The sequence below is a fragment of the Colossoma macropomum genome, unplaced genomic scaffold, assembly GCF_904425465.1.
Source record: "Colossoma macropomum unplaced genomic scaffold, Colossoma_macropomum, whole genome shotgun sequence".
Lineage (NCBI taxonomy): Eukaryota > Metazoa > Chordata > Actinopteri > Characiformes > Serrasalmidae > Colossoma > Colossoma macropomum.
The window spans coordinates 38,046,994-38,062,401 of NW_023494784.1; the positions used below are offsets into that span (position 1 = coordinate 38,046,994).

General features: G+C 43.5%; 1 protein-coding gene across 10 annotated transcripts in view; it reads left to right on the forward strand.

Annotated features, from left to right (window-relative positions):
• The window catches only part of LOC118808454 (R3H domain-containing protein 1-like), a 53,806-nt gene that overhangs the window by 9,280 nt on the left and 29,118 nt on the right, over positions 1-15,408 (forward strand). For 5 of the 10 annotated variants that reach the window (XM_036571193.1, XM_036571211.1, XM_036571141.1 and 2 more), the window contains exons 2-5: positions 8,865-9,076; positions 9,684-9,897; positions 13,274-13,309; positions 13,823-13,915. In XM_036571193.1, coding sequence (XP_036427086.1) covers positions 9,724-9,897; positions 13,274-13,309; positions 13,823-13,915 — 303 coding nt within the window. In that variant the 5' untranslated portion in view covers positions 8,865-9,076; positions 9,684-9,723. Of the gene's footprint in view, positions 1-4,239; positions 4,479-8,864; positions 9,077-9,683; positions 9,898-13,273; positions 13,310-13,822; positions 13,916-15,408 lie in introns of those variants that run through there. The other 5 variants (XM_036571184.1, XM_036571220.1, XM_036571149.1 and 2 more) reach the window with 4 other exon arrangements.

A 15,408-nucleotide genomic window follows, 5' to 3' on the forward strand; every position in this document is an offset into this window, starting at 1 on the left:
GCCTTTCTTAGCAGTGGGTTAACAGGTCATGGCAGTTTTATGAGGTGAGGTGTTGGTTCTTAATCCTCTCCACCTGCCTCCTCGGTCCCCCCACCACCATCGCTACGAGCCGGGCCTGGTGTTGTGGAACACTAGGAAAGGATTATCACCTGGAAATTGACAGTGCCTGAGGCAAAAAGGTGATAATCCCACCTTTGTTTGGGGCTCTTTTTTTCCTCCCTTGAGAATGATTAATGATTTAGAGATCTGGTCTTTGTGTGGAGCTGCATTTTACCCCAGCAAGGAAGATGGGTTCCTCACACGAGAGCATGTGGTTGTTTTTTTGTTCTTTCCCCCCTCAAACTCGAAAGGAGATTGAATTGAATGTGAAACGTAACTACATGTTAGTTTGAGATACTGTACGCTCAGAGCTTTCGAGCATAATTTTAATGCCATTTAAATGTCTGAGTAGACCATGTTTAGTTGTATATATTGACTGCATTAGAAGAATGTAAGCGCTGTTATCTCTGGTTTCCATGTTTCCTTTGAAATGACAGTGTCAGATATGCATTTTGAAGTGTTCATGTCTCTTTGGAAACAAGAGTGACCAAGATGTTGCTCATGCTTTAGACACTTGGGAATTGAGGGGAGCCATAGCACCTGGCCTACTAATGACTGTGGGATATACAGTTTTGTCTGTGGACAGAGGCTAGGGATGGACTGAACTGACTTTTTTGCCCTGACACAGGTTTTGTTATCTGAACTTGGGATATCTGCTGATATGAGTATTGATCTGATACCAGTGCTTAAGGCAACTAATGTTTTGTAGTTGCAAAGTGTATAAAAAGGGTGTAGGCCAATGTACAATAAAAGAGATGGTTGTGCACCAGAGATCGTTTTAGGATGGTACAAATTATATTGTTCTAAGAGGTTTTTTAAAATTGCACTACTACTATTTAAATGACCACAACTTAGAAACTGTATCGACTGTGACTGGTCACTTCTGATTGATATCCAATCCATTTACTAAGGCTAGTATCAGTACCAGTCGAGTATGTCTGACTGGGGCATCACTGATCTTGTCAGTGTTAGCTGTCACCAGTTCAGAAGTCAGAGGGTGAGGATTTTCATGTCCAACCAATATACAGGGTGATTTAAAAAGATTAATCCCATTTCAAAGTGCCATACAACTGTGAGGCGCCTAGGAACCAATCACATACCAATTGAAAGAGGGGGTCACAGAGTTTCTGACTCACCGGAAGATGGCTCCCTTCAGTCTGTGAGGAGATGAGACCCCTGAGCAGAAAGCGTTCTGCGTTCTCCACTTCAATAAGAGTGAATCCGTCATAACTGCAGCGTGATTTTCGTCGGCGGTGAACCTCCAACCTCCATTGGATGATGTCCGAAATCCGAAAAAGTATGGGATGAATTTGACTATGGCGTTGATGTTGTCTGCACAGCTGGAGGAGGTTCATACTGAGCACTTCTGAAATTACATAATAAACTTTATGCTCATTTAAACCATTTACAATTTACTGCATTGTTCTATAATGATTTAGAAGTGAAATAAATGATTTTGAAATCAAGTCGGATGAATCTTTTTTGAATCACCCTGTACAACCAGAATTAGCAAACAGTCTGGAACATTGAAGGCAAGTTTACACTTAACCATCTTTTTGAAGAGTCAGCGAGCCAAAGTTATGTTTGGTCTTGAGTGCATAGAAATTTGAAACTGAAAATTTGACCTAAAATAACCCAGATTATGATATAGCAAGTTCAGGTGCTGATATACAGTCTGGACTAACACTCCTCAGCCTTTGGTCTTAAGTTTTTCCTGCCAGTGATTTATTCATTAATCCTTTATACTATGTTTTAAACATGGTGGATGGTGCTGTCTCATATGTGGTTGTGTAGCCTTCACCAGCTGTTCCCCTTCCTCTTGCCTAAGTGCTGCCTCATAGAGGATGCAACATCTAATCAGTCATTATTTTGACTGAGGGTTACATAGTACCTTTGGCCTCGAACTGGGACATTCATGATCATCTATTCAACAACACCTCCCCTGATTTATGATCAATACATTATTATAATTTAGCTGCATGCAGGGCAAGTGTTGACATGTTCTTTCTAATAGAATAGCTAAGAGAATCATTTTCCTTTGGGAAGCGGGCAAAGGCGATTAATGGGAAGTTGTGTTCCTCTGAGTTTGCTCCTCGTGCTGTCAGTAGAATAGTGGAAGGACTACTGTGTCGCCAAGCCTTGGTACTCGTGCTGTATTGTCAAGATGAGAGAATTGCAAGCTGGATAGTGTCACAACTTGCTTCACTAACCTACTCTTGATGACGGCTATCTGTGTCCATTACTATCCTGTCTTGTAGTGTGTTTAACCAGGTATCTTTAGACGTGTTCAAAGTTGTCTAGGCTGATGTTTTAGAAGTGCCTCGTTTAGTAAATTTCTTTTTTAGCAGCCCAGAAGGCGCTAGCTGTAACCGTGATAATGTGCTGACAAATCGAGCGTCAAAGCGCTCATGTACTCGTTCGTCCACGGAGGTCGTGCCACAGTTGTCGACAGCAGCTCTGCCCATGCGCCCTGATACGTTGACGCCTCATGCTTGCTCTTGCGTCGTTCGCACCTCTGCCTGTCAATCTGCTCACACCATCCAAGCTTGAGTAATAATCCTCCGAGGATCTTTCAACAACAGCCCATGTCAATTTGACTGCTGCTGCTACTTTCTGAACAATTACCAATGCAGGGTCTGGCCCAGTTGCGTTTTTTAACACATCCCAAGGCAGAAGCATCGTAAAGCAGGTTGTCAGAGCGACTACCTCCAGCATGTTCGAAGCGTTGCATTATTAAGGCCGTATGGCGCTTGCGTCTTGCGTTTTCAGGCATTTACTGTAATTATCAGAGGTGGGATTTAATCTAAGATTCAGGCCTGCCTGCACTAATTCAGCAATAAAATGGTGTGGAAAGCTTTGGCGGCAGGGAGGGAGAACAAATACACCCCCCCCTCCCTTCTTAGCCATTCAAGTGAGTCTTAGAACTTTCTCATCATCTTCTTATTACAGGGATATCCGCGGCTGTGTTATTGCCAGACGTGATCTCTGCGCATCCTCGATTTCGAGCGGCGTCTCGGAATAATGTAAACAAATTTAATGAACGCGCCGCTCTCCCCGTGCCTCCACGTCAAGGCTCCGAAAAGCTTTATTGCAAACGGATGTCATCAGTGGAGGTGCATTCATTTGCTGCCGCGGTTCCCATAATTGTCTTAGGAACGGATGATGTGCGCCTGCCCTCCTGACCCCCTGCTTCAAAACGCAGACCGATCAAAGGAGGAAGGCTCCAACCTCTTCCTCCTCATGAGTTACGGTAGCTCGCAGACAGAATAGAAATAACTTAAGCTGTTGAGAGAAGGAAGAAGTGCAAGTCTCATGCCTCAGATTGAGCTCATCATTACGAGGCCTGGGGTAAAAACAGGAACATTGCGTCACGATTCCTGCACGCTGTTGATGTTTTTAGCACATTATCTATAAATTTTTTTTTTTTTCGCACCAAATATCCAAAGGCTTTGTAAACTTTGAGTCGCGTTTTTTGGTTTTAATGCTCAGACAAATGGATGCCAAGCTTGTGATGTTCTTAGCATCCTCGTTTTCTTTGTAAAGGGGGCGAGAGTTATCATTTAGTTTCTTCTCCTTTGAAATCCTTGCTTTTGTCTTGTGTTTTGAGCCACTGGGTCCCTCTTCAGCGTCAACTTCGTTTTGATCACAAAGGGACCTGCAGCTGAGAAAAGACAATTCAGACTTAAAAGGCGTTTTAGGCGATCAATGTTCAGATTAAAAAGGATTTTCAGAATTAATTGATTTGAAGTGAATTAGAGGCAAAGCTCAAGAGTGCACCCCTCTCTCTGTCTCCGGTGCCTGGAGACGGAAATTCACACGAGTTTTCGCCTCCCCTCCCCGCTGACCCCCTGCATAAGGATGCTGTGTGATCATGTGTGCCCCAGCCTCCACTACTTTCCCTTCCAACATACTCTCTCTCATAGACACACACCCCAAGTTAGGATATGGTTCTGCAGGTTGGTTTTTGCTGGGAAGGTAAACCACCCACCGCTCTTCCTGACGCCCTAGGGTTGGGGCTGTTTCGCTAATGAAGAGCTCAATTTAGCCAGTGACGCGGCGCGAGCCGAGCCGCGCGCTCTGACTGGCTGAGGACGCCGCTGACATCACGCAGCCCAGCCGTTGATTTGCCGCTGTCTCCGAGGCTCCGGAGGCGAGAGTCTCAGCCATGGGCTCTGGCACTTAGGCACAGACGGAGCTTGCGCTGCAGAAAGAGAAAGAGAGGGACAGAGTACGAGAGAGAGAGAGAGAGAGAGTGGGAGAAGGGGGGCTGCTTTTGGGAGCTTTGCTCAACGCAGCAGCTACCACAGCCAATGCAGCCACTGGTACTATGGAAACTAAACCTCTGACCAATGGAAATAATGGAGGCTACGATGTGGCAGGTGAGTGTGTGCGGAGGCTACGAACAGGTACGCTGGATGCAGTGAAAACGAAGTGCAGCAATTCGTTGTTTTTGTCTGCAACACCATATGAAAGCATTTAGATTTGTGTTCTTAACTCTTGATGCACAGTTTGCTGGGTTGAATGATCTATTTATGTGTTGGAAAGATCTGACAAACGTTTCATGAAGAGTTATAGTTGTTTGTCCTTTAGACTTGTTGTATTCGGGATTTTGTCCTTCGTAGTCGTCTCTTAGAAAGCTTTAACACTTTCACACCGCTTGCAGTTTCAGTGAGGGGTAAAAAGTGGCCCCGTATTCTCCCCCACTGAGGGCTTTTGATGTCCCCTGAATGGCTCCCTTGCGCCATCACCAAGCTGTTCTGCTAGTCCCGAAATCCTCCGTGCCACGCTAGGACGGAGTTGTTCTCGAACGATGCCGCAAGATGTGTATTTTTCCTTGTGTCTATCAAGAACTGTTGAAGTAATAACACAGCCAGTTTGCTGAACTGGTGGTTTTCGTAGAATGAAGGGGTTCACAGGAGAGTGTGACTTAATGGGGTGTGGACCTAAGGCAGAGCTGATTTCCTACCACACAGGTGAGATCAGGACATCTTTTTGCAGTTCGCTAAAGTAATGAATGGGTGATGAGTCCCTAATCGTGTTTTGTCTGTTTTTCTTTGTCAGCAAATGCTTTTTTTAAATGTACTTACTTTGCAGTTTCATTTGGTGGCTGACTACAGATTTTAAAGCATGTTCTCCTTAATTAAATTGGCCATTTACTTGTTTGCCTGTTTATTGCTCCTTTTAAAGTTTTGTAGTAGAGTTATTTATTTATATTTTTTGGATGAAAGGCATTATCAGGACTTTAATGCTAGTCCTGTATTTTGAGATAATAAACGGAGCATAATTTGTAATATTTGATCCACACGCAATTCAGTTTTCCTAAATGGTGCAGGCTTATACCTTGGTGCTATTACTGGTTTGTTATTCTAATAACTTTATTAATATTAAATTTCTATTCTAGCCTATTCCCAGTGTTTGTGTGGCTGCTTATTGGTAAATCAGGAGACAGATGGTGGTGGCGGTTGCTCACAGACGGCAGCAGTGAGAAGCTTCTTCAGAACGGCATCCAAGTGATGATTTCCTCTCTATTTCACCCGAGCTGTAGGGGATGTAGCACAGACTCAGTGCACAGCCCACCACTTTGGGTTTGTAAAAGTGAAAGCCCTAATTTTAGTCAAAACTGAAGTCACACTAATACCTTGGCCAGGATTTTGGTTCTTAAACCAGTTCTAATTTATATCCATTGATAAAATCCTTCCTAAATCGGTTTACTTGATGTTGGCTGGTCTCAAATCCGTATTCTGAAAAAACTAATTAAACACTCAGAGTGGAATGTTTGCCATGCTCAAAAATGAGTTGCCCTCTTTAGATTCTTTCCTTCTTTTATTTCTTCATTTTGCATTTTTATTGCACCTGTACTCCAGCCACAATTGGTATTCCACTCCAATAGCAGCCACTGCCAATCATCTGAATATAATTGGCTGTGAAATAATAATAGTCCAACAGCGCTGATGGGGATTATATTAATAAGGCTGCCGCCTTCGCGAGCGTGTATGTCTGTGAGAGAGGAGCAAGTGCCGAAAATCTCTAGTAGATATCGCACTGATGTGATGGTGCATATAGTCAGTGCTTTGCATCTCCAGATGAAATAGAATGACCTCTATTTTGTAGGTTTTGATAACCCAAATGTTCATACATTTTACATGTTTTTTTGCCATTGAGGTCTTTTTAGGGAATCTTGTTTCAAATCTGATTCTTTGTTTGTTTGTTTGTTTGTTTGTTTTGTTTATTATGAAATAATCTTAATTGCGTCTGCCCTGAGTCTACTTGTCATTTGTTTTTCCTTCATTTGTACTTCACTTTAGAGTAGAGTGCCCAAATTGGCAGCAGCAATAACACTTGTGCAAAATCAGCGTATAATGAGTGCAGTCAGTGGCGCAATAACCGCCCTGACACTCGTCTCATTTTACAAACGGCAGGTATCACAAACAGCTTATTTATCTACGACGACAAAATCAATACACCACGCTGACACCAGTGCCGATCTCATTTGTATCTCCAGAGATTCATTCCAGGCTGTTGAAGTAACATTAGCAGGCAAGGATTCTTGAGCAGCCAGGCACACACATTCCTTTCTTCATGTACGCACTACTGTCGCTCAGTCAGTCACAGACAGGAGTTCAGATTGATTACGCTATTCCCAAACATTCAAAACTGCATGCTCCTTCTTTTCTTTCCTTTTCTTTTTTTTCTCCCCAGATTCATTTTTCTCTATTTCTCTTGTCAGCAGTTCCCAGTGCTGTTGGCTGTGATGCACTAAATAGCTACAAGTCTGTTTCAAAAGCCGCTGCTGTCTCGTTTTGGCTGGCACACACCGGCCAATTAGCTCTAAATGTGGACACGGCTCTTGCAGCTGCTTTCCAGACCCCAGAAAACGGTTCCTTTTCTTGGAAAGAGATGAGAAGCTGCTTAGGAAAGAAAGGAGCCTGATTGTTGACTAGCTTGGTTTTTTGTGTGAAAAAGAGAGACTTTTTTTTTGTTTGTTTGTTTAGCTTGTATTTATTCTGTAAAAGACCCTGTTGTTTTTAATTAGTAAGTTCATTTACTATGAATTGAAACTGTGCACATCAGCTGACTTGGGGAACCACACCTTAAGGTCTGCGGCATTTTTTGTCAAAGTCAGTTTTTCAGCATTTTATTTCAGTTGGCCTTCCGAATGGTTTCGCTGTGGGATGTCTTTTATTGCTGACTTTTTTTTCTTTAATAATGTTTTTATGTGTATTTCGGGTAGAGCTCATAATTTTTATCCGTGCCTTTTCTGCCGCTGCTCATGCGGTACTGTGGTCTTATGGTAGTTCTACCAAGCCCTTGGCACCATCTGCCCTCACAGTCTCCTGCGTTCTTTCCTTTAGATGCTAGTGAGTCCGGTGCGGGGGAGTTGGGAGCTAAGGGTCAGGCCAGCGTGGGCAATTTTGGCTTTTCTGAGCACTTCGTCTGCCGTAAAGCACCGGAGAGGGGAAATGAGTGGAGAGCGAACAGCGGCGAACCTTCTGCACTCTCAAATACTAGAACAGCCCTTCTCCGTTCCACATTCAGATCCAAATTGCCTTCGAGTGGTGTGTTTAGAGAGCCGGAGAGTGAAAATATGCAGAGTGGCTTGCCGGGTGATTGTCAGAGGCTTCTTTGCCCCTGACCCGCCGTGTCGGGAGTTTTGTAGAATACATTTTTGAAGGATGCGGAGGGCTGAGCTAGCTGTCACTCCTACACTCAGTGCCCAGACGGCACGGCCTCAGAGAGAGAGAGAGCATGAGCGTAAGAGCTCTGCAGAGCAGGGAGTTTGACAGCTACGTTGCACCACATGATTCTCGGAGGGTTAGCATGGAGGCAGAGTATGTGCGTTTGTGCGGGTGCCTGTGGGTGGGTGGCCGTGCTCTTTTGCACCTGTCCCTTCCAATGACAGGACCCCCTCCCCCTGGTACACACACTCTCACTCACCCTCAGGCTCCAGATCTCATGAATCCCAATCAGCCAGGGCCATCAGCTGCTTAAATAATGCAGCAGCGGCCGCCTTGGCTACATTAGCGTGATAAATGCGCTACATTGTCAGCGCTCAGCCCTGCCAAGTGTTTGCTTAGCTGTGCCCTCCAATTCCAAACACGTCCCTTTGATCTCTGGCCTCAGCGGGGAAAAATAAAAAGACGAGGAAGGGCGCCGGCCACCTTGTTTAGAACCCAGACGTCATGAGCACTGGCTCAACTGATCTGTGCTGTCTGTCATTTGTCGCTCTATTGACTCACCAGACTGCTTCCCCACTAGTCGCGGAAAAGAAGTCGCAGATATTTATCTTGTAGCCGAAGGTCTTGCGTCTTCAAAGTGGCTTTCAGCCCACTTAAGTGAGCAGGGCTGCAGCTCAGTGGATTATGAAGGAATGGGGAAGTGCACCTTGCCTCTCTGCTGGCGTTACAGTCTTGGGGCAGAGACCGCTTTGTGTCTTTGCACTGTCTCTCCAGTTCAGTGCACTCGCAGAGGGTGGTCCTCATAGTCTCGGTAATTGGTAAGGATGTTGCAGCTTCTGTGATACGCCATTAGACCTTTTGCACTGCAAGTTGGAGAATTTGCACCACTAAGGCATCACTTGGCAGGGTTGTCTGTGTAATGAGCCCCTCGTTGACTGTAAACTCGGTTGCATTGCGAAAGATGCTGGTTTAACTGGACAGGAGAGCAATCCAAATGAGATCTTCAGAGATCTCATTGTGTCTGTGTAATACAGCAGGGCTTGGCGTCTGCGCTCTAAACAGGTTTTGTTGTTGCGATCTCATCTCCAGGTTCCTGAGGGGCATGAGCGCCTTGTCGGCGGCCAGCGCTGTTCTGATCTGGAGCCAGTGCTGGTGACAGGGACATGGGCCTCTATCTCAGGGCTTCCAGCACGCTCAACACAAGCGACGACCTGGTCCACAGCGCCACTGAAAGGGACGCGGGGTTCACCCTTCTTGCCAGGGCGGCACCACCACAGGCCCAGCACGCAGCAGAACATTGGGTAAGAAAAAGAAAAAAATGAAGAACACTTGTCTGGAGTGTGAATAGTAAGCTTAGACTATCTAAAGCTAAGATTAAGAGTCTCATGTGGGTAGCACAGACAGAGAAGTAGAGGTAGTTTTGAAATGAAAGACAAGGCTTAAAAAGCCTGATGAAAGACAGAATGCATTCATAGCTTCCTGAACCATCTGGATGTTCTGTCAGCGCTCCAAGACTCTCAGTGGGATTTGGAGTGTCACATGCCTGAAATCTCACACAGTTCTAACGTGTTAATGGAACTCTTGGATTGGCAGAATACTAATTAGCTTATTTTTTTTCTTCCTGGAGTTTAGTGGGGTGGCTTTAGTCGAAATCGTTGAAGGTAACTGAGGATTGTAGCCTATACTACTACTACTATACTACCCTATACTTGCTTCCTATATCTGTGTATTGGGTAGTACAAGTTTTTAATCTTAGCTGTTTTGTTAAAAAATGCTGCACAATGAGATTCGCAAAAGTGAAATAGGCAGATTTCACATACAGGGTCAGTCCTCAGGTTGACCCATTTGCATGCATTTGATCAGTAAGTGCAGTCCCATGTAAAAAAGACAAATCTCAATGTCCTTCAGGTCCCAAGCTCCTGGTAGACGCTCCAAGTAGCCTTCTCTAATGAGGATGTCTGATACTGTCAATGTAAAGGAGACGAGCGAAACCATGAGAGGTCTGGAGGTAGAGGAGAGCAACTCAACGCCTGGGGGCAACAGCCTCACCAAGTCCGAGAGCCGGGAGCAGATAGAGCCTGATGGGGATGAGAACTGCTGTGATGACAAGAGTGAAACACAGGTAGATCTTTACAGCATGCAGAACGGTTCTAGAAGCAGTGTCCTCAAGTCTTGTGCATTACTAACAAAGAATTGTATGGACCTCCACTAGTAAAAGTGATCTGACTTTGAGACTTCGCCACCTATAGGCTAGATTAAATACTGCACTGCGTCATGATGGCGTGGTAACTAAAAGATGAACAGATGTTATTGACTTTCTGGTGGTCGTATGTGAAGGTTCTCAGTTAGTTATTACCCTGCTGAAGCAGTCTGTGACGGTCAGTTAGTGTCCCAACCACTATAGAAGATTCATTTTCCCAATGCAGGGGCTGGTGCTGTGCACTGTATAGCATTAAATTTCTGCTGGTGACTTTATAAATCGTAATACACTATTAAGTGTGCGTTTTAACAACAATGTATTTGCATTATTAAAAAATGACATTGCTACTTAAGCCACACTTGTATTTATACACATTTCTATGGAGACATAGCTGCGAAAAAATGTTGTTCTGTGATAATTAACACATCTTATTGAATAATTGTCAAGTGATGTCCTTGCACTCAGTCATTTTAATTTTCAGGTATGAAACACAATATTCTCCGGCGTGTTTGCCTGCGATCAATAGCTATATTGACCATTGTAATTATCGCTATCCCTCAAAAAAGGGATTATGCCTTTAGGATTGTATGGAATGTATCTCCTGAAGGAGAGAGGTCAGAAAAACAAATCAGTAAAACGGTTGTTCCGATACAGACCAGGCATGCGGGCCCTGGGGGGGGGGTGGCCGGGTGGGGAGGGGGTTGTTGTCGCCGGCCGAGCAGAGCCAATCAATTGTCAGGTAATTGTGTTATGAGAACCAGCCGAAATGGATACACCTCGACCCACTCCAGTCTGTGAAGGTTAAGCTTTTGAAGGTTACAGTAGTGCATCTTTATTTCTACGTATTTATCTTTTTTTTCTCCATTATTTGACAGATACCTGGGAAGCAGTGCTTCTCTTTGACGCGATGACATTTTCCCGCTGCCGTCCTTTTTCCGAACCTCCGCTCCGGTCCTCCCGCTCTCCTTTCTTTTCATTTTGTTCCACAAATTGCCTTTCCCCTCCTGCTCCCTTGAAGAGATGCTTTGCAAGAAAAGCGGGCAGCGAAAGTGAGGAGGACTGTGCGAGCAGCCGTGCGGCTGGCAATCTGAGCTTATCCTCAAACTTCCTCTGTGTCGCCCTGGGGGGTGGGGAGGGAAAGCACAGCAAGTGGCTTTGTGGCCATCTGGCTCTGCGGCCCCCCCACCCCCATCCCAAAGGCTTTTCGCAGATCCTCGGCTGCACACAATGCGGCGCTACCTGCTTTTCCTCCTTTTCTTTTTCTGCAGTGCACACGCATTTCCGAATCCTTTTTCCTCGTCGCCTCGCCCGCATTCCTGTGGCAAATTTCGCCAAGCGTTGCAATTGTCGGGAGCGATTGCGCGTGGCTCGGTGCCAGTTCCAGGCACTCGGGGACTTGGAGATGCTCAATACCCAATTAAGGGTGAATAAGCATCCATCATAATTTCGTAAGGCTACTGTGTTGCTCATTAACCATGGCCCACTGGTGTCTGCTCAAGCCTGAGGGAGCACAAGACTGCAGGAGCTGAAGAACGAAGGAGAAGATGAATGGCAAATGACAGCCGTGTAGGCCACCCCCTTGACGCCGTCTCCTTTTGTTAGATTCTCTGGCTTCACCTGGGAGAATACTGACAATTCGCACACCATTTCTACCTATTTCAAGGTGTCACTGTGGCCGAGTCGCAAAACGAGTCATTTTTTCCCCTGCGTGTTTCTGGCACGTCGTCTTTTTAGCGCTCGTAAGATACAGTAACTGTGACGCAGAACTGTGTGATTAATGACTTTTTCTTTATATAAAAACGTGTCACGAATTGCCATTCCGAATCATAGCTGGAGGATTTTTCGTCTTTGGTTTACATTTGTCATTCACAAAATTGACAAAAAAAAACATGCAGTGTTTTTTCTCCCCTCAGTGTTCATTACCATGTCCGTCACATCCAAGTGGAGATGACATAGTAGGAACAAGAGTGATGACAGCTGCTGGGAACACAGCTGTTTGCTTTTAAAACTAGTGATGGGACAGGATTCAGATGGTCTGTCTCCACACTAATTTTGTCAGTTGTCAGAAGTGATGGTGCATGAGGCTACTGAAAAAAAATGTTTGCAAGTCAGAAATCCAAATGGATAGAATCTGTTCTTGTCATGTGGTGTTAAATATACTAGTATTTTCAGATTGGGGGATGCTAATCTTCAGTAACAAGTGAAACCATTCTACACTTCTCAAACTCATTGTTTAATAGGTTAAAATACTGTTCATTCATACTCTTGTACTATCTTGAGTACCAAGGGTCTCAAAAGAAAAAATCTATGGGAAACCAAAGACATGATGCCCATTTCATCTGTCAAAAAAATTGGATTCCAGAAACGAATGAAGACTGCTGTACCATTATACACAGTGACCTCAGGGAATACAAAATAGCCCAGCAGCAACACGTTTATTCGAATCTGGCAGTAAAGATATTATTGCGATAAAACATAGAAATGTGGATTGTAATAATGACTGGTGGAGAAAGAGGAGTATGTTTGCTCGGGCATGTAAACCTGCCCCAAAACGTTTAGGTACATTTAGATACTTTAGATACATTTGATTTTAAGCCGGGACCGACCAAACAAAACAGTTGTTAGCCTTATAATACGAACAGTGTTTTTTTTTTTTTACTAGCAAAGAGCTTTTATTGTAGCCTTTTGTATCCTGTAGTAATGTTAACTTTTCACATCATATGGTAACACGTGGGTTTTGCGCAGTGTTGGCATACGACCAGAATTTTACCCCTTTATCCAAACTGAATCATTCCTGGCCACCATGACCAGCGGCAAAAATTTGTAACGAGAACTTTGGTACATGAGTTATCTTAGACATGTAAGCATTGTGATATCAGAAACCATGATAAAAGGTAAGATATTTGTGAAATTTTTATATCTGCACATGCCCAGTGCTGATCAGCTCTGTATCCATTTTAGATGACTCATAGTTCAGCTGGTGAAAGGAAGAAAAGGTTTGATTCCATTTGTATAGTTAGTCGGTCTTCGGTTTTATGAGAGGAAAAGGAAGAAAAGACACATGTTGACTCCCCTTTAAACCATCCATTAGTCCTGAAAATGTAGATAATGTATCTATATTTTTGTAATGGATGATTTAGGGCAGATGATCATGTACTCTCTGCTTTGTCTTTTTGCACATTTCTGTGAAGCATCTCATTCAGATCAATGTTCCTGTACTTTGTTGTTCTTGTGACCTGATAGATGATTCAGTAATGTAATCCATGTCCCCCATTTTGTCTCGTTGCCTACCGTACAGCGGCAAATACCTGGACAAAGTGCAAAAAGGCCCAAGGTACAGTGGCAAGAGGCATGTTCTGGATGTGTTCTGCCAGCCAAATTTCATTCCTGCTTGTTTTTTTTTTTTTTCATGTTATATGCCATGAACTGATCACTGCTCTTTTTTTTTAATAACTACTCCTCCATTTTTGGATGTGCCTGTGTGTGATGAGGAGTATGTTGCGAAATGTCTGGCTTTTCTTTACTTGCATGGTTTTCAAACGCTCAAGAGCCACATTTGTGGACCCCTAAGCAAACTGAATTCTGTTTAGGCATGGTGTTGTACTGTGCTAATTCTTATTAATCCTTGAGCTCTGAAAACCACGCTCACTTTTTTTTTAATCCCATGTTTGTGATGCTTGCATGGGGAAATTTTTGATTTAATTATTTTTTTTTAAAACAACTCCCATCCATTTCCCTAGTTTGCATTGAGTTCATGCACTACTGTTTTGTTTAAATGCAACTCAACCTGCAGTGGTTTTTGTGTACATCCTGATCTCTCTCTTTAACCCTCACTACTCTCCCCCAGTCTAACGCAAAGTTAAAGTTAGTTCGGAGCCTGGCCATTTGTGAAGAACCCTCTCCTCCCCCAATTTCCTCTGAACTGCTTCCAGAACATCAGGTAAAGCTCTTCTCAGGGCCACTTAAAAGTGTCACACTCCAGCTCACTTGGTAACACTTACAGGCTCATCTCACTGAATGCACGTTGTCTTTGAATTTCCCTCGCCTGTTATTTTGTTCCTGAAATCTGTGTGTGAGGTATTTGTCTTCATAGGATTTGTGATACTTTGTGATTGCCCAAAGCTTGCCGACTTGCAATCACTGAGCAGAATTCTGTCACTTAGGATGTGCTATCTTTCATTGCTTGCATAGAACTATTAACCCTATGCTGTTCTGAAAAAACACTCTTAATTTTAAAGGGGTTATTTCAGTCCACCATGCATTATGCAAGTACATCACAATCACTGGCAGTCCCTACAGTGCTCAATGAATCCTGACTGCTTGTCACTGATGTAGAGACTAATGGTGTTAGCTAGCATTAGTGATATAGCGTCAACATCAGTTGATTATCAGAATTTTTCTTTGTTAAAGGAATAATTTAGCCAGCTCTCAAGTATCCACCCCAAAGCACTTGTAGCCTTTAAAATTCCCTTCCACCTTCAAGATACATCATCACAAGGGTTTTTAGGCTTAAAACTTTAAAAATCTTGTTTTCGAGACTACTACAGCACCACTGTAAAAGGTGTGTAGGCATGTTTACAACAGATGTAGCTCTGGCTAGGTTTTTCGTTTTGGCCAGATTTTGGAAGTATTAGTACACTTACAGTGAGCAGTACTATCTTTAGACTGCTTATGTTTTAGATTTTGTCTGTGGATTTTTTTGCAACATTTTCAGGTTACATAAGCTTAAGAATTGCATTGAAATAAAGACGAGATCATAAAACAAATTTTTGTATTTAATTTTATTCGAATTGAGAACACTTTGCTGAAAGCCTTCCGCTGCTGTCGGATCAAAACCTTGTATCTCCAAAATGCTAAATTCGCAGAAGGAAAAATAACATTTCGTTTTTTATGTAAGTCAATGGAACCAGACCTTTTTCCAACAAATTTTGGAGCATTTCTTTTGGTCCATTTATCATGAAATTTGCAAACAATGTAAAGGAAAACAGGCATTTTCAAATGATGTCAAAAACTGAAAAACGGAAAAAAAATGGAGATACAAGGTTTTGTTCTGACAGCAGTGATTTGTTTTGTCAAATGAGTAGTGACGTCGAACATATCTGAAGTGGGGGTACCGCCCTGCACCCCCCGCATTGTGATTTCTCTTCTTTTTTTTCTCCATTTCCATTTCACTGAAAAAATTGCACTTCTTTTAATGAAAGGATTGTGCTATTGAAAGCATTGGCTTTAGAAATGCATTGTGTTACAGTGACAACAGTCAAGCCTTAATATATCAGAGGCTGTTAATACAGACAAAAGATGCTTGTATTTATGTATCAGATTTACGTTTAATAATTAATCAGCGAGGCTGACTCTGTAAAACGTTACAGTGTTCCCCCTACCTCTTCCCCTGAAGCCCGGACTCTGTGAGGCCTTAACATCATGTCAGCTAAC